The sequence below is a fragment of the Lutra lutra genome, chromosome X (genome assembly GCF_902655055.1).
Source record: "Lutra lutra chromosome X, mLutLut1.2, whole genome shotgun sequence".
NCBI lineage: Eukaryota > Metazoa > Chordata > Mammalia > Carnivora > Mustelidae > Lutra > Lutra lutra.
The window spans coordinates 87,603,228-87,630,321 of NC_062296.1; the positions used below are offsets into that span (position 1 = coordinate 87,603,228).

The 27,094-nt window shown below is 42.4% G+C and overlaps 1 protein-coding gene across 2 annotated transcripts in view; it reads right to left on the reverse strand.

Moving 5' to 3' along the window:
- The window catches only part of CA5B (carbonic anhydrase 5B), a 57,007-nt gene that overhangs the window by 24,939 nt on the left and 4,974 nt on the right, over window positions 1-27,094 (reverse strand). The window contains exon 2 of one of the 2 annotated variants that reach the window (XM_047714942.1): window positions 20,285-20,479. In XM_047714942.1, coding sequence (XP_047570898.1) covers window positions 20,285-20,426 — 142 coding nt within the window. In that variant the 5' untranslated portion in view covers window positions 20,427-20,479. Of the gene's footprint in view, window positions 1-20,284; window positions 20,593-27,094 lie in introns of those variants that run through there. The other variant, XM_047714943.1, reaches the window with a different exon arrangement.

Genomic DNA, 27,094 nt, shown 5'->3' on the forward strand with positions numbered 1-27,094 from the left:
TGATCATATAATTGTGGGTTTATTTCTAGGTTTTCTATTCTGTTCCATTGATCTATGTGTCTACTTTTTTTTAAAGATTTTATTTATTTATTTGACAGAGAGAGATCACAAGTAGGCAAAGAGGCAGGCAGAGAGAGAGGAGGAAGCAGGCTCCCTGCCGAGCAGAGAGCCCGATTTGGGGGGTTCAATCCCAGGACCCTGAGATCATGACCTGAGCCGAAGGCAGAGGCTTTAACCCACTGATCCACCCAGGCACCCCTATCTATGTGTCTATTTTTGTGCCAGTACCATACTGTTTTGATTACCACAGCTTTGTAATATAACTTGAAGTCTGGAATTGTGATGCCTCCAGTTTTGTTAGTTTTCCAAAATTCCTTTGGCTATTTGGAGTCTTTGGTGATCCCATTTAAATTTTAGGATTTTCTGTTCTAATTCTTTGAAAAATGCTGTAGGGTTTTTGGTTTTTTGTTTTTTTTTTGTTTTGTTTTGTTTTTGACAGACAGAGATCACAAGTAGGCAGAGAGGCAAGCAGAGAGAGAAGGGGAAGCAGGCTCCCTGCTGAGCAGAGAGCCTGATGTGGGGCTCGATCCCAAGACCCTGAGATCATGACCTGAGCCGAAGACAGAGGCTTAACCCACTGAGCCACCCAGGTGCTCCCCCCCCCTTTTTTTTTTAAGATTTTATTTATTTATTTGACAGAGAGAGATCACAAGTAGGCAGAGAGGCAGGCAGAGAGAGAGGGAGAAGCAGGCTCCCCACTGAGTAGAGAGCCTGATGTGGGGCTCGATCCCAGGACCCTGAGATATGACCTGAGCTGGAGGCAGAGGCCTAACCCACTGAACCACCCAGGTGCCCCAATGCTGTTGGTATTTTGATAGGAATTATATTAAATCCATAAAGAACTTTCAGTAGTATAGACATTTTAACAATATTTGTTCTCCCAATCCATGAGCATGGGATGTTTTCCCATTTGTTTGTGTCCTCTTCCATTTTTTTCATCAGTGTTTTGTAGCTTTCAGGGTACAGGTCTTTCACCTCTTTGGTTACATTTATTCCTAGGTACCTTACTTTTGGTACAATTGTAAATGGGACTGTTTTCTTAATTTCTATTTCTGCTTCATTATTAGTGTATAGAAGTGAAACAGATTTCTACACACTGATTTTGCATCCTGCAACTTTAACTGAATTCATTTACCAGTTCCAGTAGTTTTTTGGTGGAATCTTTCCAGTTTTCTATATGTAGTATCATGTCATTTCCAAATAATGAAAGTTTTACTTCTTTTTTTTTCCTTAACATTTTATTTATTTATTTATTTGACAGCAAGAGAGAGACAGAGAGAGAGAGAGAGAGCGCACACACAGTCAGAGCAGCAGGCAGAGGAGGAGGGAGAAGCAGATTCCCCACTGAGCAGAGAGCCCAAGATATGGTTTGATCCCAAGACCCTGGGATCATGACCTGAACTGAAGGTAGACGCTTAACTAGTCGACTGAGCCACCCAGGTGCCCTGTGAAAGTTTTACTTCTTACTTGCTGGTCTGGATGCCTTTTATCTCGTTTTGTTGTCTGATTGTTGTGACCTGGACTTCCAGTTCTATGTTGAATAAAAGTGAGAGTGGATATCCATGCCTTGTTCCTGACCTTAAGGGATAAGCTCTCAGTTTTTTTCCATTGAGTACAATGTTTGCTGTGGGTTTTTCATATGTGGCCTTAATTATGTTTGAGGTATGTTCCCTGTAGCCATACTTTGTTGAGGGCTCTTATCATGAATGGATACTGTACTTTGTCAAATGCTTTTTCTATACCTATTGAAATGATCATCTGGTTTTTATCCTTTCTCTTATTGATATGATGTATCACCTCGATCGGTATCTGAATACTGAACCATCCTTGCATCCTAGGAATAAATCCCACTTCATCAAGATGAATGATCTTTTTAATGTATTGTTGGATTCTGTTTGCTTTTATTTTGTTAAGGATTTTTGCATCTATGTACATCAGAGATATTGGCCTCTAGTTCCGTTTTTTGTGATGTCTTTATCTGGTTTTCATATCAGGGTGTTACTGGCTTCACAGAAATAATTTGCAAGTTCTTCTCTTTTTTGGAATAGTTTGAGAAGAATAGGTATTAACTCTTTAAATGCTTGGATGAGGGGTGCCTGGATGGCTCAGTCGGTTAAGTGTCAGCCTTCAGCTCAGGTCATGATCTCAGGGTCCTGAGATAGAGCCCCACATCTGGCTCTGTGCTCAGTGAGGAATCTGCTTGTCCCTCTTCCTCTGCCCCTCCCCTGGCTCATGCAAGCTCTCTCTCTCTCAAATAAATAAACAAAATCTATTTAAAAATAAATAAATAAATAAATGTTTGATAGACTTTGCCTGTGAAACCATCTGCTCCTGGACTTTCATTTGTTAGGATTCTTTTGATTACTGATTCAATCTCCTTGCTGGTAATCGCTCTGTTCAAACTGACTCAGTTTTCAAGATGCCTGGCACAAGGAGACCTTGCAACACCTTCCCCTCTAAGATACTCAGACTGTGGCTGAGGGTTTGAGGACTCACACCCTTCAAAACCAATTTATGAGGGTCTCCCATAAAGACTAGGCAAAAAGGAAACTAACAAGCAGATTCCCAAGACGATCCCTCTTTTCACCTTAACTGACTCGTCCCCCACACTCCATTCAGGAAATGCCCAGAATGTACCCTCACCCACAACAAACACTAGCCTAAGACAACCAGGCCTATTCCCTCATTGCTCTTTTGTGACCTTAACGCTCCTATCAATGTATGCCCTTTGGTTCACAAGTTCAGCTTCTGGAAGGTTTTCTTTCCCACCACTTCCTCCTTTAGTCCAAACCATCCCCCCACCAGGGGCCCTTGGTTACTGTCCCCTTATTGAAGACAACTTTTGTCAAGGGTTTGTTCTTTTAAGGATAATTCATGTTTTTGCTCTCTCCTCCTATCCTCTTCTTCCATGTTAAGAAAATACAGATCGAAATATCTTGGTAGTTGCTCACACTTTCCCTCAAAATAGGAAGAGGATTAAGTGTTCTGACTAACAGTACCTTCATTTTCAGGAGAAAATGAAATAAACAGAAAGTGATTTTATCAACCATGGTTTCAGCGAGCAGAGGTACACTGTCATTATAAAGGAGTCACTAATATATTGGTGACAAGCACCAAAATCTCTTCAGATTCCATAATGATAATGTGCTTGGTTTTAGTTCTTATTTATAGGACTAGCCCTGGCTTTGATTTATTTTGTGTTTGTACCACCCTATGTCTCCAGCCTCAGGAGGGTCCCTCTTTCAACTCCTGAAACAGAGAAAGCACCTTCCTGCCTTAGCCCCTCAGTTCCTGCTCCTTCTCATTCAAAATCAATTTCCCCTCAATCAGCTTCCCTCTTATCTATAGGTCTTGGGCTTAATTATCACCTTCTCAGTAAATTCAGTAAAATGTTCTCTGGCTACTCTCTTATAATATGATCTCCTCTTCTTAGTATTTTTAATCAGAGCACTCTGATCTTTTTCTTTCAAAAGATCTATTACACTGGTATAATTATTATGATATTCATATGAAGGGTAGTAGAATATGCCCCTGCAGGGAAGGACAAATACTTTTCTCCCTACGCTTCTAGGTCCTTAGCTGGGACACACACACACCCTGACAGTAATAAAAAGCCAGATTAATAGGAGAAAAAAAATTTTTGTAATCACCTACTTCCTGACTAGAGACCCACAAAGATATGAGACTCAAAAGGCAGCCAGGTGATTGAGGCTTAAAAATACCACTGGAGCTAAGGAATGGGACAGAGCTCTGAGGATTCAAGTGGGGGGAAGGCAATTCACAGGAAGGTGAGAAGAGGAAATGTATGGAGAGCCAAGTTTGCCTTCCCAAGCAGGTTAGGCTCCCTAATGAAAAAGCGGTCTCTGGTAATAGTTCTCTTCCTGGTACAGCCCCCCTTTTTAATGTAAATTTCCCTGACAGAAGGATACCTGTCCACTCTGCTTTCAAGGCTTCTCCTGTGTCTGCAGTTTCTCAAAATAATCCTTAGACCAAAGAGGCATGTCTTGGGGGTGGTGAAGGGCAGTATAATATACCATCCGTGTGTCTCTTTTGTCTGGGAAATTTACATTTATAAGGGAAATCTCCTTGTATGCGGGTGTCTCCCTTTCTGCACTAGGAAGAGGATGGCTCTCAATCACCAGAAGCTCTCAGTGGCGAAGGCTGGACTTCCGTCTACATAAGAACCATGCCCTCGTTTACTGTGCTTTGCTTAGTAACCTCCCACAACTGCCCCCAACCCCACCCCGCAACATCTTTTGTCTTTAGCTGGAGATGGTATTTAAGGTGATGGCTTGGGCCATCTTGGGGAGCTTCTCGGTTTTCCTAGGTTTCTCCTATGTACACAGGAGGTGTACGGGTTACTAAACTTGTATTTGTTTTTCTCTTATTAATTTGTCCTTTATTATGGGCGGTCTCAGCCAAGAACTCAGAAGGGTGGAGGGAAAATTATGTATTCTCCCTGCACTTAACATTTGTAATTTTCTGTCCCACTCCTCCTGCATTGCTCTGCAATGTACAACTGAGCTGGCTTTCAATCACTGCTTGTGCATGGAATGTATAAGATAAATAACATCCCTGGGAAGTTTCCAGTCCCATTGTATCTTTATTCCTCTTACCCTACTGATCACCACATTACTCCTCCTTTAAGGATCTTTCAGGTTTATCTCTTCCTCACCTTGCCCATGACCAGAAGCTCCTACACCTTGGACTTCTTACCATACTCCTTGGTTTCTCATCCTGTTCTCTCATTCCTCTCTAGTCCATCTTCCCAAACTTTGGTTTTGACATTGTCTCCCACTGCTCTGACCTTGCCTTCTTTTGAGTTCACAACATTCTCATTCTCGCCCTTTTCACACGCAACCACTGCTCCTTTGGTGTGCATTTGCTTTATCTGCTCACGGGGCCTGTGTCAAGGCCTCAGTGTTAGGGCCGGTGTCCTAAACTTCTTCTACAACCTCTAGGCTGAACCTGGTACCAGGCACAAAGAAGGCACTTAATGCTTATTTTATTGATAGAGAAAACCAAACAAGTTGATACCAAGGCTCTCTACCCTTAAATCACACCTACAGTCTCTCCAACCAGGCAAGCAGGTTTAGGTCAGAAAACTTCCTTTGTTCCGTAGGAGCCAAGGGCAGGCCACACCAATACAGCTTATTATGGCATGAACATTATTTTGAGTTAAAAGCAATCCAAACCCAGTAGATTCAGGAAAAGTTCCTTACCTCCCCCTCAACAGCCTGCTTTATCAGGAAGGGAGTTATTAACAGAGATTCCTCTTTACCTAGGGAATTCATCTGCATAGAAGGACAACCTCTGTTTTCCAAGCATGTCCTTTCACCTTCCTGCTAATGGTGTTTCTCCCCTTTGTGTCCTCAGGCCTCTACCCCTCTCTTTAGTTCAAATAAACCTCATGTTGCCTCATTGTCTTTGGAATTTCCATGTCTGTGGGGATCCCCCTTACACATGCTATTAAATATGATGTTCTCTTGTTAATCTGTCTCATGTCAATTTGATTCTTAGTTTGACGGGAAGGACCTTGAACAGTAGAAGAAATTCTTACTCCCTAACAGTTGGCATAGTCTGCAGGATACTTTAACTCACTGGACATCTCTTGCCCCAACACTACCAGAGCTGAGAGAACCTTGGGACATCTGACATTCAGCCAGCGGAAGGTGAGATTTCTTACCATGTCAGCCCCCCAGAATATCCGCAGAGTCTGATGGAGTGAGAATGGTGAGAGTCCTTTTTCTCTCTTTCAAAATTTAGATTAGCTGGAGAAAATATTTGTGGATGATATTTGTCTTTGGGCCTAGTGACTCTGGTTAAATCTGATAGAATACTCTGGTTACCAGTCCATTTCCTCCCAGAGATGGTCTTTGTTTTCTTTTATCTGTATCATTTGATGCACACATGAGGTAAAGCCTATTACTAAGGGACACTCTGGAAGTCAAAGCCGCAAAACTGGTGGGCACGGGCTGAGCACTTAAAAGCTATTAAAGCCTTCACTACCTTAAGAAGACTCCCGTGATAGGATAAGGTGGTCACAGAATGGATTAGATGGACACTAGGTCACCTGCCAACCTCAAGAAAACCATGCACCAAAGTACACTGTAAAACAACCCAGTCCCCAACCCCATGGTACATCCTTCTTAGGTATTAGTGTGTCTTTAAGAGACCCAAGGCTTAGCCAAGACTGTTAACATTTGAATATTTTTCCTTTCATCTTGTTCTGTATCCTAAGAGCTTGGCTTGGTGATCAAGGAGAATATTCTCTTTGGTCTCCACAATCCAAAGGGTGCACTCACCAAGGTACACCTTGGTGGCCAATTAAACAGATCAAACTCAGACACACACACACATACTCACTCTCTCTATCCAGGCGTGTCAGCTCTCCGGGGTGTCTGACATGAGGGGTTCCAGCCCACAGGAACCTTTGTCACCCCAATCCTTGTTGCCTGTTAGTGCTGGAAAGTCCCATTCTAGTATTATCTACCCGGTGTCACAGATTAGTGGGTATATGACTGGAGGCATCTCACAATTTTGCAGGAGACTGGAGACACCATTTTCACTGCCTGTGCAACGACACTCTTTGCTTTTCTTTTTTTTTTTTTTTAAGAATTTATTTATTTATTTTAGAAAGAGAGAGTGAAGGAAGGAGCAGAGGAAGAGGAACAAGCAGATTCTGTATTGAGTGCAGGGCCCAACGCAGGGCTCAGTCTCACAACCCTGAGCTCATGACCTGAGCCAAAATCAGGAGTCTGACACATAACTGACTGAGCCACCCAGGTGCCCCAGGTCTTTGTTTTCTCAGACTAATTTTGGGACTAAACTTCTGGATCACAGGGACACGTCACCTTTGCCCTCCTTAGATGCATCCTGCATACATCTTTGGTTAAGCCATTAAGGCTTATTGGTTTGAGTTGCTATTAATAGATCCTACTCATCAATGGCCAGACGATGGAACCTTTAAACTGGCTATATTTAAAAGAAAAAGTTTCGGGGCACCTGGGTGGCTCAGTGGGTTAAAGCCTCTGCCTTCTGCTCAGGTCATGATCTCAGGGTCCTGGGATCAAGCCCCGCATGGGGCTCTCTGCTTGGCAGGGGGCCTGCTTCCTCCTCTCTCTCTGCCTGCCTCTCTGCCTACTTGTGATCTCTATCAGATGAATAAAATCTTTAAAAAAAAAAGAAAAAAGAAAAAGTTTCTTTATAAAGAGCTCTCACGGGCGCCTGGGTGGCTCAGTGGGTTAAGCCGCTGCCTTCGGCTCGGGTCATGATCTCAGGGTCCTGGGATCGAGTCCCGCTTCGGGTTCTCTGCTCGGCAGAGATCCTGCTTCCCTCTCTCTCTGCCTGCCTCTCCATCTACTTGTGATCTCTCTCTGTCAAATAAATAAATAAAATCTTTAAAAAAAAATAAAAAATAAATAAAGAGCTCTCACTTGTCTTATGAGTATAATGGCCAGTCTAGGGGCCTCCCTCGGCAAGATAAAATCACAGAAATTAGACTTAAGAATTTCCTTTCCGGGGCGCCTGGGTGGCTCAGTGGGTTAAGCCGCTGCCTTCGGCTCGGGTCATGATCCCAGGTCCTGGGTTCGAGCCCCACATCGGGCTTTCTGCTCAGCAGGGAGCCTGCTTCCTCCTCTCTCTCTGCCTGCCTCTCTGCTTACTTGTGATTTCTCTCTGTCAAATAAATAAATAAAATCTTTAAAAAAAAAAAAAAGAATTTCCTTTCCATGTAAGATTTTTTTTTTAAAGATTTTATTTATTTACTCGGCAGACAGAGATCACAAGTAGGCGGAGAGGCAGGCACAGAGAGAGGGGGAAGCAGGCTCCCTGCTGAGCAGAGAGCCCGATGCGGGGCTTGATCCCAGGACCCTGGGATCATGCCCTGAGACGAAGGCAGAGGCTTAACCCACTGAGCCACCCACACACCCCTCCATGCAATATTTATAGGGAGCACTCAAGTCTAATCTATAGGTTCAAAGTACACAGGTCTTCATGTAAATGCTGGAAGCCAGGGAATTAATTTAACAAAAGCACTTGAGACTGGCCAGGAGGCTTGCATTGTCCCTGCCTTCCAAGGATTGATAACCAGGCTCTGCCAGCTTTGCAGGTGTATCTTAGACCCCCTACTACAAAAGAATTCATGTCTCCTAGGAAGCAGCAAGATGTTTTAAATTATAAAGCCTTTTACCTCCTCTTTGAAAAGATCCTACTAAATTTAGAGATGAAAAAGAATGACTATTCACAAACCCTCTTCACAGGAAACAGGACTAAAAATTTCTCCTGGGCCCTCTTGCAAATGATCCGCAAAAGGCCATTATTCAGGGATTAATAGAAGCCCACGCTGAATTATGAACCCAGAAAGATGGCTTAAAATTCTTTGTTAAATGTTAAAATGTTGAAGGTTAAAATGTTAAAATGCTTTATACAGACTTTACAAAGATAAAAATCTTTTCATTCCGATTTTAGTTTAAAAACCTCCCTACTATAAAGAAGCAAATTTGGTTAAAAAGACAGGTCAGTCCTTTGATATTCACACTAAAATCTAGTTCTTTGAGAAATTAGAAAACAACTCTTTGTCTTATATAAATCTCTACAAACCCAGATATGCAGCTGCAGAAGCCAGTCAAAGCCCACCCATCCTTACGGATTCCCAAACCTCACCTACTCCTCTCGAAATATTTGTGGATATTATGAAAGATCACAATAGTAAAACAAGTGTCCTATACCTTAAAAGAAAGGTAAACTTTATTTTATCTTTTTAAAAGACTTTATTTATTTATTTAACAGAGAAAGGAGACAGAGAGAGCGCAAGCAGTCAGGGGGCAGGCAGAGGAAGAGGGAGAAGCAGGCTCCCCGCTGAGAAGGGAGACCTACGTGGGGCTCACTCACAGGACCCCATCATGACCTGAGCCGAAGGCACATGCTCAAACAGCTGAGCCACCCAGAGCCACCCAGGGACCCCAGAAAGGTAAATTTTAAATCACAATTGCCCTGAAACTCTGAGGAAAAAACAAAAATTTTTTGCATTCTTCCTGTTCCTTGAAATTATAAATCTTATGCTTTTAAGATGTAAATACAGCCCACAATTGCCTGAGACTGAAGAAACAAAAGGGAAAAAGAGGTTTTTGAAAGATACAGACTTCTAGGATGGCTTTTGTGCCCAACTCCAGCGCCTCTCCTAATAGACAGATATGTACCAAATCTCGAATTTGAAGCTGTGGATACGCTCTCTGCCTTTGTGATATAAATTTCCTACTCCCACCTTCTTTAGGACCTAAGAGCCATTCTTTGAAATACAAAAATTAGGCAGAAGGATAAAGAAGTTTTTCCCCAAAACAAAAAAGGTGGGGAAAGGTATTTGGAAATTGGGCCTTTAATGTCCTTTCCACAGATACTACCAAGACAAAAGCTAGAAGACTGCATCTTGTCTTTGTATAAGCATCTATATATGTTATAAATGTTGGATATTTTCTCTACCTCTGGATGGTATTGCTAAAATTAACTTGTAAAAGAGCTCTATTTAGTTGGTTTGAAGACAAGTGCCTATAAGAATTGAGCATTCCAAAAGTCTGAAAGATAGAAACCCAAATCTTTTTTCAAGTTGATGTGATCTGGAAAAATATTTAGTACTAAAACTAACTAAAGGTCGTTGGTTTAATTGAAATAAAATTGTCTTTAGAGTTATGCACTAAATGTCAGACTTTTATCTGTGTTGAATGAAGGTCAAATGGATTCTTGTCTCTGTTACAAATTTGTCAAAAATATTAGAATAATGGTTAACTTTGTCTAATGCCTCATGAAGTTTTGTAGGTAATCTAAACATAATTGTTAAGAACAGGTAGATTAAATAGATATAAATAAGACTAAAAGAGTTATAAGTAAACTTTTAGGTGGCTTCCAAAATGTTTGGTAACCTGAAATTTTGGAATTTTCCTGAGTCCAATGATGAGTTGAATTTGTTGAATATTTTCATAATTTCTTTTTTTTTTGCATAATTTCCAAATAAGATAAAATAATGAAATATTAAGTAATAAACAAAGGTCTGTTTACTCTTGTCTTATTGCAGAGAAACTAAAAGCAAATATGGCTCTATTAGTAAACCTGCCATGTGATTTCTTTAAGAAACTGTACTATGAAAAAAAAAAAAAGGAAATTGTACTATGAAAAAATGCATGTTCCTAGAAATTATGAAATGTATTCATAAATTTACTAATCTGAAGAATACTGGTATAACAGAAGTTTATAGTTGCTTAGTACTTAGTTTTCACCAAAAGCTAAGGTTCCTAAGAGTTAAGAATTCTAATAAATGTAGTTAAGGCTACTAGAAATAATAATAATAAAAAATCTGTATGCAAGAAAGTAAGATCTGTGTTTGGGGGGAAAAATATGAGGAATGGGAACACATTTTTGTTGAGGGAAAAGAAAGTATTTTTTCCTAAAGTGAAACGGATTATTTAAAGAAACAAAACTTAGGGCAAACTCTGAATGTAAACAAGAAAGTTACAGAAGGTTTATGAAAAGGGAATCTTTAGAAGGAATTTTGTATGTGGTCAATACTAGCTAAGATTAGAATAAATTTAGGTAAGTAAATGGGTTTTAATGTCAAAATACACTAACGCAAAGTTAAAATTCTTGCTCTCCCTTTGTTAAAAACCCAAAGTTTTCTTAAACTATTGATCTACTCTTAATAAGACATTATAAATGTTTTTATCTTTAAAGTTATCTGCCTATGGGTGCCTGGGTGGCTCAGTAGTTAAGCATCTGCCTTGGGCTCAGGTCATGATCCCAGGGTCCTGGGATGGAGCCCTGCATTGGGCTTCTTGCTTAGTGGGAAGCCTGTTTCTCCCTCTCCCACTCCCCCTGCTTGTGTTCCCTCTCTCACTGTGTCTTTCTCGGTCAAATGAATAAAATTAAAAAAAAAAAAAGTTATCTGCCTAGAAAACAAGGATTCTGTGGTTTGCCAAAACAACTTTCTATGTTTTTCAGGTTTTTGATTTACTAAAAAATAAAAAACAAAACAAAACAAAAAAACCTCTGAACCTTAATATTTAAAAAAAGCTAAATTTGATCAGAGCTATGGAATCTTCTGTATTTGCCTTTGACATCTTACTGTCGAGTTGGCTATATGGATAATTAAATACTGTTTCATAATGATCAGAGATCCTATTTAATAAAATGTTCAAACCTTTTGATATTTTTTGACATACTTCCCAAAATCAAATTCTAAAATCAAATCTTCTGACTACAATCTAACTGAGATGTTTTCCAGGGAGCCCTGGAATATTTCTTTTTTTTTTTTTTAAGATTTTATTTATTTATTTGACAAACAGAGATCACAAGTAGGCAGATAGTCAGGCAGAGAGAGAGGAGGAAGCAGGCTCCCTGCCGGGCAGAGAGCCCTATGTGATGTGGGGCTTGATCCCAGGACCCTGGGGGCTCCATCGCAAGACCCTGAGATCATGACCAGAGCCAAAAGCAGAGGCTTTAACCCACTGAGCTACCCAGGCGCCCCTCCTGGAACATTTCAAAGATTTTGTGAGAAATTAAACTAATTAGGCTTCTTTGGTATATTAAATTAAATGAGAAGCATTGGCAAATAAGTGATATTAAACCCTGTTAGACTGTATTTGTGTAGATATGTAATTAAAGTAAGTATTCTAAAAACTGCATAAAACCCCTAGAAATCTGATGTTCTGGTATGTTATTATCTTGAAGTGTTGCGGGTCAGAGAAATAAACACATTTCCCTGCCACCTGCATCATAATGAACTCTAATCAAATCTTTAACCATGGCCATTTTTTTAAAAGATTTTATTTATTTATTTGACAGAAAGAGAATCAAGCAACAGGCAAAGGGAAAGGGAGAAGCAGGCTCCCCGCTGAGCAGAGAGCCCTGCAGGACTCAATCCCAGGATCCTGGGATCAGGACATGAGCCCAAAGCAGACGCTTAACCAACTGAGCCACCTAGGTGCCCCGTAACCATGGCCATTTTTAACTATTGTCATTTATAGTCATTGTTTTACACTGTCCCCATTGCAATGTATTTCATCTTCAGTGAAACTCACAGAAAAACTCTTGAGGACAAGTTTCCCATAACCTTAATATCATAAAACTGCTAGGTAAGAACTTCTAAAACTAGTGGAAAACTGGATTCCAGCAAAACAAAAACATGGGACTGAATGAACTGAGGATGATGATTATAATTTTTGTGACTTTTGTTTAAAACATTTCCAACTTTTAAAAATGGTTTCTTTTTCGAAATTAAGGAAATCTTTTCTCTTAAGCTAATGACCTATAATAGTTTGACAAATTATACCATTATAAGCAGTTTTGAAACATTTATCTTTTCTCCCTATCTGAACCCTCCAGAATTCAGAAACTCAGTAAGAATTCTTATATTTTATTTATTTATTTTTTAAGATTTTATTTATTTATTTGACAGAGAGAGATCACAAGTAGACGGAGAGGCAGGCAGAGAGAGAGAGAGGGAAGCAGGATCTCCGCTGAGCAGAGAACCCGATGTGGGACTCGATCCCAGGACCCTGAGATCATGACCTGAGCCGAAGGCAGCGGCTTAACCCACTGAGCCACCCAGGCGCCCCAATTCTTATATTTTAATGGCAGTATATTTATTTTCATAAATTCAGTAAGAATCTGTTCTCCTTGTAATAGGACACAATTGAAAGAACTGGTTTTATTACCAAGGCCTTGAACAGAATGTCATATTTGAGGGGCGCCTGGGTGGCTCAGTGGGTTAAACTTCTGCCTTCAGCTCAGGTCATGATGTCAGGGTCCTGGGATCGAGCCCCACATCGGGCTCTCTGCTCAGCAGGAAGCCTGCTTCCCCCTCTGTCTCTGCCTGCCTCTCTGCCTATTTGTGATCTCTGTCTGTCAAATAAATAAATAAAATCTTAAAAAAAAAAAAAAAGAATGTCATATTTGAGACCTGGATAGATACAGATATGACTAGACAGCATTAAGGAACTAAGAATGGCTTTACAGAATTAATAAAAACCCCTGGAAGTATCAGCCTATTACCTTGCTTAACCTCAGGATATTTGGAGAACCTCAAGAAGGAAAGAATTCACCCAAATCTATAGGTATTGCTGACAAAATCTGGCAGATATCTGGTGCAAGTTTTGGCTTGGTTTCTGGCCTTGTGGCTGTTAAAAGTTCAATCTAGAAATTCAGGAAGAAGAAATATTCTTAAAATGTCTATACCACCCAAAGCAATCTTCACATTTAATGTCATCCCTATCAACATACCAACATTTTTCACAGAACTAAAACAAATAATCCTAAAATGAGCATGGGATCACAAAAGACCCCAAATAGCCAAAGCAATTTTGAAAAAGGAGAACGAAGCTGGAGGTATCACAATTCCAGATTGCAAGATATACTACAAAGCTGTGTAATCCAAACAGTATGGCACCAGCACAACATCACACACATAGATAACGAAACAGAAAGGAGAGCTCAGAAATAAACCTATGCTTATCTGGTCAATTAATCTTCAACAAAGCTGGAAAGAATATGCAATGGGGAAAAGATAGCCTCTTCAACAAATGGTGTTGGGAAACTGGTCAGCTACATGCAGAAGAATGAAACTGGACCACTTTCTCACACCACACCCCAAAATAAACTCAAAATGGACTAAAAGACCTAAGTGCGAGATCTGAAATCATAAAAAATCCTAGAAGAGAGCACAGACTAATTCCTCTGACATCCACTGAAGCAGTATTTTTCTAGATGTGTCTCCTGAGGCAAGGGAAATAAAAGCAAAAAGAAGCTATTGCGACTACACAAATAAAAAGCTTCTGAACAGCAAAGAAAATGATCACAAAACTAAAAGGCAACCTACTTATGGAATGAGAGAATATATTTTGCAAATGACATGTATGATAAGGGGTTAGTATCCAAAATATATAAAGAAGTTATACAACTGAATACCTAAACCCCCCAAAATCCAACTAAAAAATAGGCAGAAGACATGAACAGACATTTCTCCAAAGAAGACATCCAGATGGCCAACAGACACATGAAAAGATGCTTCACATCACTCATCAGCAGGGAAATGCAAATCAAAACTACGATGAGATTTTACCTCACACCTGTCAAAATGGCTAAAATCAACAACATAAGAAACAACAGGTGTTGGCGAGGATGTGGAGAAAGAGGAACCCTATGCAGTGTTGGTGGGAGTACACACTGGTGCAGCCACTGTGGAAGACAGTATGCAGGTTCCTCAAAAAATCAAAAATAGAGGGGCCCCTGAGTGGCTGAAGAGGGTAACCTCCATTTTCCAAACAAACATCTCCTCTTACCTTCCTGATAACAGTCTTCCTTCCCTTTGTATCCACAGACCCCCACCGTTCTCTACAGCTCATGTTGCCTCATGTTGCCTCACTGTCCTCAGAAGATCCATTTCCATGTGGATTCCCCTTACATATGCTATTAAATTTTATTTTCTCCTGTTAATCTGTCTCAGGCCATTTCGATTCTTACTCCAGCCAGAAAGACCTTGCAGGATTGAGGAAATTCTTCCTTCCCAGTAGTTCACATGATCACATCTATCCATTTCGCTCTCATTTCTTAAAATCCTACATGTCCTCAAGATCACTTCCATCCCCTTCCCAGACAACCTTACACTACAGTAAGCATCCCTTCATTCATCCCTCTATTCTCTCTACCTCCACTGCCTAATAAGGTAACCACTCACCCTCTGTTACTATTTAAATTGAGCTCTGGTATAAATGTAAAACACCTAGGGACCTAAAGACTAAGCACAAAACAAAGAATGTAAAATATTTTATTTATAATTCTTATATTCATCTCATGTTAAAGAAAGAATATTGTGGTGATGCTAGGTTAAATTCTTCCTCCCCGACAAATAGATTGGTAAAAATAATTTTGCCTATTTACTATATTTTACCTACGTATTTGCTATATTAGAATTAATTTCCTCATTTTGAGATGCAATTCACATATTATTTGTGCTTTTTAAAATGTGGTTGTTGGAAAACACAGACTTGCCTATATGGCTCATATTGGTGGCTCACGTTATTTATCCACTGGACATAGTTGTTCTATACCCTCACTGGCTTTTTCTCCTGTGCCTTGCCCTGTTCCTGTCCTTTCTCTCCAGATGTGTGATTTCCGCATCGAACTAAAGACCACCCTAGTAGGCCTAAGGCCCAGCAGTGACAGCCCCCTCCCATATGACATTGTTAAGGATGATTACAGAGTGACCAAATGTCTTCTCAGAGCACGAGGGCTGTAAGAGGTACTTTGATGCCGAGCCCAGGTAACCCCAGTGTGCGCGCGCGCGCGCGCGCGCACACACACACACACACACACACACACACAGAGTTCTCAGCCCCAGGAGACTAGAGCCCACAGTTCCTGGGTTTTTTGTTAGCTCCTTCTTGCTGCTGACACCTCTGAAGCTATTAATACAATTCTAGGGGCTCTTTATCGGCCTACAGTTTCTCAAGGTTATTTGAATGCTAATGAGAGACTTGGTCTGATGCATCCGGAATCTATATTACTTTGGGATTACCAGAGTTCTTGGGAAGATACTGCAAAACAAGACTATTTAATACTAATGTTCTCGAGGATTTTCATCCTTCAAAATTAATTGGAGAAATAACAGAACAACTTTCTAACACATTTCAGTTATAATACACACCAGTCCTGTCAAATATAACTTTCTCTGATGATGGAAATTTTCAATATGGTGAGTGCTAGCAACATGTAGCCATACCATTTTAATAAATTTATATTTACATGAAAATAAACACATAGGACTAGTGGCTAGATTTTATACAGTGCCATTCTATTCCACATTGTGCTAAAAAAAATCTCTTCCATCTAAAAGCAGAGATCATGAACAATAAGAATCAATGAAATAATAACAAATAGCGAATATGTACCATTTCAATTCTAGATGATATTCTTTGTATTTAATTCAATTAAGAATGAACATTCTTAAATTTTGTTATGGTCTAAGATCTCATGTTTAATTTTTTTTTAAAGGTTTTATTTATTTATCAGAGAGGGCATACATGCATGAGCAAGGAGAAGGGGCAAAGGGAGAGAAAGAAGCAGATTCGCCACTAAGCAGGGAGCCCAACATGAAGCCCAATCTCAGGTCCCTGAGATCGTGACCTGGGCTGAAGTTAGACGCCTAACCGACTGAGCCACCCAGGCACCCTTCCTGTTTAATTTTTTAAGACTTTATTTATCCATTAATTTAAGGTACATTGGTTTCCCAAATGGGAAACCATGTCCCCACACATGCAGCATTCCCCATTATCAACATCCCCAACCAGAGGAAGACATTTGTTATAGTTCATGAACCTACACTGACACATAATAACACCCAAAGTCCAGAGTTTACATTGTAGTTCACTCTTGATGTTATATATTCCATAGGTTTGGACAAATATATACTGATCTGTACCCACCATAATACACAGAGTATTTTCATTACTCTAAAAATCAGGGGCTCCACCTATTCATCCCTCCCTGTACTCTAACACATGGCCACCACTGATCTTTTCCCTGTCTCCATTTGCCTTTTCCAGAATGTCATATAGTTGGGATCATAGAGTACACAGGCTTTTCAGATTGGTTTCTTTCACTTACTAATATGCATTTAAGATTCCTACATTTCTTTTCATGGCTTTCTAGCTCATTTCTTTTCAGTGAGGTACAAAATTCCATTGTCTCTCTATGTCACAGTTAAGGTATCCATTCAACTACTGAAGAACATCTTGGCTGCTTCCATGTTTTGGCAATTATGAATAAAGCTGCTATAAGTAGCCATGTGCAGATTCTCGTGTAGACATAAGTTTTCGACAATGCTGGGTAAATACCAAGGAATATGATTGCTGGGTTATATGGCAAAGATACATTTTGTTCTGGAGGAAAACTGCCAAGTTATCTTCCAAAGTGGCAGTACCATTTTACATTTTCACCAGTAATAAGTAAGAGTTCCTGGTGCTCCACATCCTCATAACCACTTGGTGTTGCCCGTGTTCTGGAATTTGGCAACTGTAACAGGTATGTGGTGATATCTTAACATTGTTTTAATTTGCATTTCCCTGATCACAGAACACATAGCAGCGCATCATTTTATACTCTTACTTGCATTCCATAGATCTTCTTTGCTCAGGTGTCTGCTAAGTATGGACCCTGATCCATTTCTTTTTTAAATTAGATTTTCTTATTGTTGACTCTTTGGCTTTGTTTCCTGATCTACTCTAACCCTAAATTGTTTATGTGACAATTAAAATACATTTCCGTAGAAGATGTATTAAGTGAATTTGATTTTATTTTCATCTTGGGTAACAGGTGCAGGCTTTTATCTTTATTTTGTCATTTTACAAATCAAATTAAGATTGTCAACACTGTCTGCTACTGGAGATACCAGCGAACAGCCATCTGAGCGGACAGACAATGCTTCCCCAGGAGGCGGGGAGCGGAGACTGAGGTGAGGCACAGAGCACAGACAGGCTCTAGGGAAACGCCGCTTTCGGAATCGGCCATATCCTCCCACTTCCTTTACTCCTCATCCTCCTTAACCCCATCTGAACAATGTCCAAGCATCTGAGGGAGGCACTGAGCCTGTGACGACGATAAAGATCGTGACGGCGATAAGCCTAGTGCTAGAAGGACCTGCCAGCACCGTCCTCACCCAGCGGCAGCACTAGCGAAGGATTTTCCAGGTTATCTTTTCTAACCCTCAAAGGTCTTGGATTGTTCTGGGTCACGACTATACAATGGGCCTTCTGCTGGGTAGTAAGTTGCCAGATGCGCTGTGTACTGTCTTTACAACTGATCAGCAGGAGGTCTGGGATTTAGCAACAGGAAATGCTCAGTAGCTCAGGACAGCAGAGACCATAAATTCTCCCCAACGAGAAGAGGGAGGGGTGGTGTGACATGCCGAAAGCCAAATCAAATCACGACTGTCACCTGTTTTCCTTAGTAACTTAAAAACAAGAATATCTGATGTGAAAAATTAATCACAGAAAGAGCACATCTCCCCAAGCCACCACTTTTTGTTTTAGTCAGCACTAGAACAAGCGAACTACCCTAAAGACATTCGTATGTTGGATTTTAGCCCTTTAACTTTCAACTCTCTGTTAAAGAAAAAAAAAGTAAAACTTTAGTAACTACATGAACATGACTAATTTTTTCCATTTTAAGCCTCAGACCACAAAATGCCAGTGTTGAAAATAAGCCAGTCCTGGTAGGATGTGGGTCTGTTGGTAGGAAGCCACACCCAGCAACCAGAAATTTATTATGCTCCGACAAGTTCATTTGAATGAGAACATTGTCATTGTTGGAGGAAACAAAGTAAATGTATAATAAAAATGTATTTGTGGAGCAGTTTCAACTCCTTGGATTTAGCTCAATTAGCACTACTAACATGAAAGCATTCCTTTCTTACCTTCTTCCTTTTTTATTATGTGCATATGAAATCAGAAGAGAGCAAACCCAAAGAGAAAAAGTGGAGAAACTTAGACCCAGAAGGAAGGCAACATGAAAACTCTGTCAATTCTTTACAATAATGGAAAATATGAAAAATTCCTCTTTAACAATGTACTTAGCCATTTTATCTCTCCACAAATTTAAATTCATCTCTCCACAAAAAAACCCACATTGTTCTCTTCTATCATCTCACTGATTCTTTTTTTTTAAAAGATATTTATTTATTTATTTGTCAGAAAGAGAGCACAAGCAGGGGGAGAAGCAGGCTCCCTGCTGAGCAAGGAACCCCATGTAGGATTCGATCTCAGCACACTGGGATCATGACCTGAGCCAAAGGCAGACACTTAACCAACTGAGCCACTCAGCTGTCCTTTTCCCACTGATTCTTAAGCAGGGGCAGTTTTGTGCCCCCAGAGCCCATTTGATAATGTCTACTGAGATTTGTGGTTGTTACAACTGGGTGGGGATACAATGGTCATCTAGTGGGTACTTGGCAGGGATGCTGTTAATCACCCTACAGTGCGCACTACACCAGCGACAACACAGAATGACACCCCGACCCCTACCCCATGTCAGCAGTGCCTCGCTGGACAATTGCTGCACTGTAGGGATGGGGCACCGAACTGGTTCTTCAGGAGGGGAACGAGATGCAAAAGCGTTCAGGAAAGGCCATCGGCTGCCTCGCTCCATATGCTGCGTCTACAGCAGAGAACACGCTGCTAAGCTGGTCGAAGAGAATGAACCCTACAATTTGTGACTTCAGAAAGAACATTCCAGAGTGTGAAGCTACTGACCTGCTTACAAACATTAACATGCAACTTCCAGAACGTTAAGACTCGCAGAAATAACTGGCCGTCTGTGGATCAATGTCAACAAGAACAATACAGAATGGGTTCCAGAGTATTTGAAACTGGGACACCTCTCTTACCCTACTTCTGCATGGCACCATTTTTACTTTTTTGAAGTTTGTTTGTTTGTTTGTTTGTTTTTTACTTGACAGAGATATAGAGAGAGCACAAGTAGGCAGAGTGGCAGGCAGAGGGAGAGGTAGAACCAGGCTCCCTGCTGAGCAAGAAGCCCAATGCAGGGCCCGAACCCAGGACCCTGGGATCATGACCTGAGCAGAAGGCAGACACTTAACTGACAGAGAGACCTAGGTGGCCCTGCATGACATCATTTTAACATGTTAAAATTAGGCAAGAAAAGGTCTTTCCAAACCGTATTATGGAAATCATTTTGCAACATATATGCATATCAAATCAGCACACTGCACACCTTCGACCTACATGACATCAGGTGGCAAGTCTATGTCAACAAATCCGGGAAAAAAGAATTTATTTTAGAAGAGAAACAGAAACCGGTAGTTATTCTCACGGTTCTGAAGGCACACAATCCCACTCTGGAATGCCACTGACACCATATGGGTAAACACAGGACACGTGTGACTGTCATATAGCACCAAGCCTCTCGCCCACTCTCTTTTTAAACACGTATTTATCTGAGAGAGGGACCATGGGCCAGCAGGGCCGGCAGAGGTGGGGAGGGAGGAAGGGCAGAGGGAGAGGGACTCTCAAGCAGACTCCAAGCTGAGTGTGGAGCTGACGCGGGGCTCGATCTCACGACCCCGAGACCACGACCTGAGCCGACACCAAGAGTCGACCGCTTAGGCGACTGCGCCCCCAGATGCCCACACCTCTTGCTCTCCTTAAGGCGGCTGTGTACTCACGGGCTCGGTTCCGGCTTTTGTATGTGCAGGTGTAGAGGCTGCAGGGCCTCGCTGGCACGAACCTGGGGGTCTGGAATCTTCTCCACAGTGACTTGCAGGGAGAGGCTTGAAGAATGACCCTCAGGCTACTCATCACCACCATGTTTAGCCTGGAATCCGGACGGGGCCCCGGATAACTTGCAGGAACCTGATAACCTAGAGGCAGGAGGACAGAGGAGGCAAAGCTGTGAGCAACGGAGACCGACCGTCGGGTGGAAAGCTCCAAGCGGGACAACCACACGCAGACGATGCGTCCACAGGGCAGGGCTGGGGCTGGGGGGGCGGAGGGGGAATGACTCAATACTTTATCCACTCCTCTTCCTCAAATTCATTCGTCACCTCATTGGCAGGATTTGGAAGACTGACTCAGGAGCCCTGCCTTTCTTTAAGGTCGGCAAATATTAGAGGCCCAGAGAAAACATCTTCTCTTTAACCACAAGAATGAGAAGGCTGTTTATAGTAGTTTCTTAAAATTAAAAGAACATGTACTTGCTGAAATCCAAATTCCATATCCAGCAGGGTATTTACACGTAAAAAGAAACCGAAGATTAAAGCTCCTGGGTTAAAAAAAAAAAAAAATCAATCTGTATCTGGATGGCTTTAAAAAAACACAAGGATCCATTCTGTCAAAACAGTCCTGAGTGGTTTTGAAATCTAAGCTTAAATGCTCTGTGACTCTCTGCAGTTTCAGGTATAACACTGTATCCCTTGGTCATGGGGGAAATGGAGGTTAATCCTGAACTAATCTGTAAGTAGGTCCAACATGAATATTCATTTATGACTGCCCTGATGACGTCTCTACCCTTCTCGTGTTCCAAGTGAAGGTCTCAGAAAACAATGCTTTCCGGAGCGTTCAGAAATTACAATATTAACTTTCACTCTTTCCTGCCTCCCCCACCCAGTAATGCTACATCCACTTTTCCTGAAAACTCCTATCCCGGTAGCAAGTGAGCGAACAAGGTCAGAAACAAAACAACTTTCTTCTCCTGACTATACCTTCATTTCAGTGTCGATTTCTTTTTTTTTTTTTTAATTTTTTTTTTTAAAGATTTTATTTATTTATTTGACAGAGAGATCACAAGCAGGCAGAGAGGCAGGCAGAGAGAGAGAAGGAAGCAGACTCCCTGCTGAGCTGAGAGCCTGATGCGGGGCTCGATCCCAGGACCCCGAGATCATGACCTGAGCCGAAGGCAGCGGCTTAACCCACTGAGCCACCCAGGCGCCCATCCAGTGTCGATTTCAAAGTGTTTGTTGTCATCACTTGAGATGCCTCCTGGCAGCCAATAGCGACACCATTTGGGCACCTGGGACGGAGGTCCGGCCGCCTGGCAGAGTACCCTGGCGCTGACCTCGTGGCCTCAGTCCACCCCTTGCTCCTGCCTGCACACCAGCCCCACAGCCTTTGGTTCTTCCCACTCCCCAAGCGCCCTCTGGTCTCAGGGCTTGTGCAGATGCTCCTCCTTCCCTGGACCCCTCCTCCTCCTCCCCCTGTGCCTGGTGAATGCCTCCCCTCCCCTCCCCTCGGGTCTTCCTTCCAGCATCCCTTCCTAGAAGCCTCCCCTGCCCCTGCACTCACCGCTAACTGGGAGAGCCCAGCGCCCTCTTCAACCCCCTCAGGGCGCCTCCTGCAGCCCCACACCTGATCCAAAAGGTACTAGATGACGCCCCCTCCCCAGCCACCCAGCCCCGCGGCGCTTGGACCCGGTCTGTCTCGTCACAGCTGCATCTCTCAGGGACACGCTGCCTGGCCCGTGACAGCGGCTTGGTGACCTGGGCACACTTCCCTGGTGATGGAGATGAGGATCCCGATTTCCAGAACTCCAGACCGGGAAGCGACTGCCAGCCCGTTCCTGCTCCGTATGAAAGGCTCTTCCTAGATGCCTCCCCCACCCAGTTGTGGGGTCCTTCACACTTTCGAAATACTTTTCAGTGCTTGCCATTGCAGACGAGGGCCTCATGCCCCTCCCTGTAAGATCTGGAGGTCCCTAAACCTCCGCCCGATCTGAAGGAGGACCAGACCCAAAGACAAATCTAAGCTAGCATCACAGGGATGGGAATTCTGCCAGTAAATGTTTGCATTTCTTTTTTTTTTTTTTTTTAAGATTTTATTTATTTATTTGACACAGAGAGATCACAAGTAAGCAGAGAGGCAGACAGAGAGGAGGAAGCAGGCTCCCTGCGGGGACCCTGGGATCATGACCTGAGCCAAGGCAGAGGCTTTAACCCACTGAGCCACCCAGGCGCCCCAAATGCTTGCATTTCAACGCTTATTGTCATTTCCTTTGTTCCAAGAACCAGGTTGGGTGCTGCCATGCAAAACGGAACTAGGCATGAACTCGACCTTGCAGGCGGGCCATTAGTTTCTCCCCCTTAAGCCTCTGGAAATGCACATCATATGGCAAGGGAAACCATCCAGGACTCCTCAGTGTCTGCCTTCGGCCTATCAGAGGCCACTCAACTGTCTGGCAGTGGTGGCCGGGGGAAGAGAGGGGCCCAAAGTCCACAAAAAGAGAAATGATGATCCCTAGCAATGCTAAGCAGAGGCAAATGTTCTCAGGTCACCCTTCCCTCTCTCCATGTACTTCACTCCTTGTCATTGGCTGTGAACGAGCTCTTCTTTTCTGTATTGGTGCCCTTGACCCCGCTAGATCTGAGCTACGGATGAGAAGGCTACATCTAAGGGAAAGGAGAGAACAAAAAATCACACCTGAGCTGTGTCCACTGAAAGCAGGAAACAGCTTCTTCCTACTACTGCCCTGGAAGGAACAAATGAGGGCTCCAGGCAGAGCCCTTTATAACCAGCAACACGGGACAAGGACTGCCAAGCGAACTGTGGCAAGAAGCCAGCCTTGAGGCCTGGCGCCACGCACTCTGTTGTATGCATCACTTTGCCAGTGAACACACAACCCAGGGAGCAAAAATGCACAGTCACCACATTAAAGGGGACTGTCGAAAGTTCCGGATCCCATGGAGGCTCCAGACCGTCCGGCCTAGCTCCTGACCTGGGGTCCCTAGACCAAGGGTGCCTGAAGTATGCCTGCATTGCCAAGAGACACCAAAAATTCTCGAACCAAGTTAAAAATCACTTTAGTTTTATGTGTGTACTTATATATATACATTTTGTTTTGTTTTGAAGATTTTACTTATTTGTCAGAGAGAGAGAGAGAGCGAGAGCACAAGCAGGGGGAGCGGCAGGCAGAGGGAGAAGCAGGCTCCCCACTGAGCAAGGAGCCGGATGCGGGACTCAATCCCAGGACCCCAAGATCATGACCTGAGTGGAAGGTAGACGCTTAACCAACTGAGTCACCCAGGTGTCCCTATATAGATACACAATTTGGGGCATATGTCAATATGCACCTTATTTAAGATATCCAAAAGTCTGACTCAGGATTTCAAATATAGATTGCTAATAAACTTTCAAGATATTATCTTTTTTTTTTAAGATTTTATTTATTCATTTGAGAGAGAGAGAGAGAGAGAGAGAGCACAGACAGTGGAGAGGGAGAAGCAGACTCCTGGCTGAGTTGGGAGCCTGACATGGCGCTTGATCCCAGCACCTGGAGATCACCACCCAAGCTGAAGGCAGACACCCAACCATCTGAGCCACCCAGGTGCCCCTGAAGATGTTATCTCGATAGTCCTTGAACCAAATAAAAGTCCCTCATTTTCAAATACCTTCATTAACTGAATTAACTGAGCAGGCTTAAGGAATAATAGACCATTGGCTACCTCATTTCAGAATCTATTTCCTTTCTTCCCTTAATTTTTTATTTTGGCAAACTTCAAATTTGAACAAACAGTGGAAATAAATATAATAAAACCACTTACGTACCCTACACTTTATTTCAATAATTACCTTTTGGTGGCCAAGCATGTTTTATTTATACCCTCCCTCCTACTTCCCCTCTCTGTGAGACTTTGAAGCAAAGGACAGACATCTTAGAAACTTATCCATGGGGGCACCGGAGTGGCTCAGTGGGTTAAGCCTCTGCCTTTGGCTCAGGTCATGGTCTCAGAGTCCTGGGATCGAGCCCCACATCGGGCTCTCTGCTCAGCAGGGAGCCTGCTTCCTCCTCTCTCTCTGCCTGCCTCTCTGCCTACTTGTGATCTCTCTCTGTCAAATAAATAGAAAAAAGAAAGAAAGAAAGAAAGAAACTTATCCATGATTATTTCCCAGAAGTAAATATCTCCAAATTAACTTAGAGTTTCTTCTCCATAAAAATTATCTGTAGGAAACAGCCTCTGGTGATAGTTTATGGACAGAATATGAAAACTATTAATTTTCCAAAATTAAAAACATAGCAAAAGGCCCAGTAACCTGATACTTTCTCAGAGCCCACCTACTCCTTCATGTAAACATTTCACTTCTCTCTTGATCTCTCCACCCTAATCCTGGATGAGAGCTCACAGCAAGAACTTTATGCTTCTTTCTAACTTGTAAGACTATGTGCAGCATGAAACTGTATAATTTATAATTGCAGATCAGCAGAGCTAAAGGATTATACGAATTGAAATATTTAAGAGTGAAGCTTAATGTACACCCTTCATCTTACACAAGAAAGAATCCAGAAGCAGAGGAGCATGAGAGACACCTGTGCAGTAACACTGTACTAGACGCTGACACTTTCTGTGACTTCAGATGGTCTAAGGGCTGAGAAAGCTCCCAGAAAGAGCTGGTAAGTGTTGTATAAACGAAAGTTATTATTATTCAAATTGAGTTTGCTAAAACTTCCCATGCTTTAAATGCAAACTAAGAAAACATTAAGCTGTTTGGGACAATTTTTAATTTCATGTTTTTTGTTTTCTTTCTGAGATAATACCATCAAACAATTTCAACTGCACAGGGTCCTCTTTGATAAAATCAATTTGACAATAAAATGGAATTTTAAAAAACTGCTAAGAGGTATGGGGAAACCTTGCTTCAATTCCGTGCTTCTTTCCATTGACTTCCATCCCTGAATTGAAGCAATAATGAATGATTATCTCATGCAAAGTACTGGGCTGGAGGAAGATGAAAAAATTACGTTTTCTCCCTATCATCACAAGCTTGCAATCTATTAAAAAACTATGAAACAAGTAACCTTTCTGGTTTTTTTAGTTACCTTTTTCTAGTATGGCAAAATGCACATAATATTTATAGTTTTAACCTTTTTCAAACGTACAATTTGTTGGCATGAAATACATTCACGATGTTGTGTAACCATCACCAGTATCTATACCCCCAAACTTTTTCATCATCCCCAACATAAACTCTAAACACATTCAACAAAAACCTCCCCATTCCCCCTCCCACCAGCCCCCAGCAACCACGGTTCTAATTTCTGCCTATGTATTTGCCTATTCTGGATACTTCATGTAAGTGGACTCATATAATATTTTCCCTCTGAGTCTGGCTTATTGCTCTTAGCATAATTAAACAAATACTTCTTAATCAAAGCCAGATATGATGACAGCTCTGACTTAATTCAATGAGAACACAGAGGGCTGAGGCTCTAAGTTTCAGGAGTGGGGGGAGCATCTGAACCATGTGTCATTAAGAGAGAGACAATTTTAATAGGAGGAAGAAAGGTAGAGAGACATGGGGCCCCTGGGTGGTTCAGTGGGTTAAAGCCTCTGCTTTCTGCTCAGGTCATGATCCCAGGGTCTTGGGATCAAGCCCTGCATCGGGCTCTCTGCTCTATGGGGAGCCTGCTTCTCCCTCCCTCTCTCTCTGCCTGCCTCTCTGCCTACTTGTGATCTCTGTCTGCCAAATAAATAAAATCTTTAAAAAAAAAAAAAAAAGAAAGAAAGAAAGGTAGACAGACGGGGTAATGTCAGGGATTATGAGGACATCTGGGGAGGTGGGGGTGTTTAGTAGGAGTCAAGGCTAGAGAGGACAATTAGGGTTGAAAGGCAGAACCTTGGGTTTATTCAATAATCCCAGTGTGAGAGGGAGGTTGACAAAGATACGGAAAAGGACTTCTTTCTTGCTTACAATCTAGATGGAAAAAGAGACTTAGTAATTCCCAGTAAGACAATGACAAGTACAACATACACTCAAAAGATGGGACATGCTGGTTTGTCCTTCAAAGGGAAAGCTGTAATAAGATAAAGCCGAAGGCATGCCTAAGCCAAAGGAATTGTACAGTCGAGTAGGCATGCACTTGGCCCTGCATAAGGGGCTCTATGGGGATTTGAGGCACGTTAGCGTGCTGCCAGAGAAGTCTGGGGGACTGATCCTTGGCCAAGGTCCATGGAGAGCCAGGGCTGTGGTCATGCCTTGGGGGACCGTGCTGCACTCCACAGTCACGCTGGCTGTGCACAATGCTGAGGCCGGTGGCTGATGACACCTGGCCCAGAGAAACTGTCTCCTGCCCACTGCCGGACTGACTCTCTAGGGCCAGGTGGCCTAACATCACCTCCCCCTCTCCTTCCTCCTCCTTCACAAAACTCACCCAATGGTGGGACTACATGTCATGGTGTGGAAATCTGGGCCTCTGTCTGTGCCCTAAGAATGCTGCTGGCCTTACTGCAGTGGACACAGACCCTGAAGATAACTTCTTGTGTGTTGAGACAAAAAAAATCCTGCTTTGTAACAAAGCCAAATGTATCTGAGCTTCTCATCATCCCAAGTCAAGGCACCAGCCGCCAGATGCCCAGGGGATGCAATGGAAGGTTGGACCGGATGGGGATTTGAGATTAACTTGAATACCAATTTCCAAGAGAACAGAAGACCCTCAGGTATTATTCCCTAAACACAGGATGGTTTCTGATGACCCCATGTGCACAGCA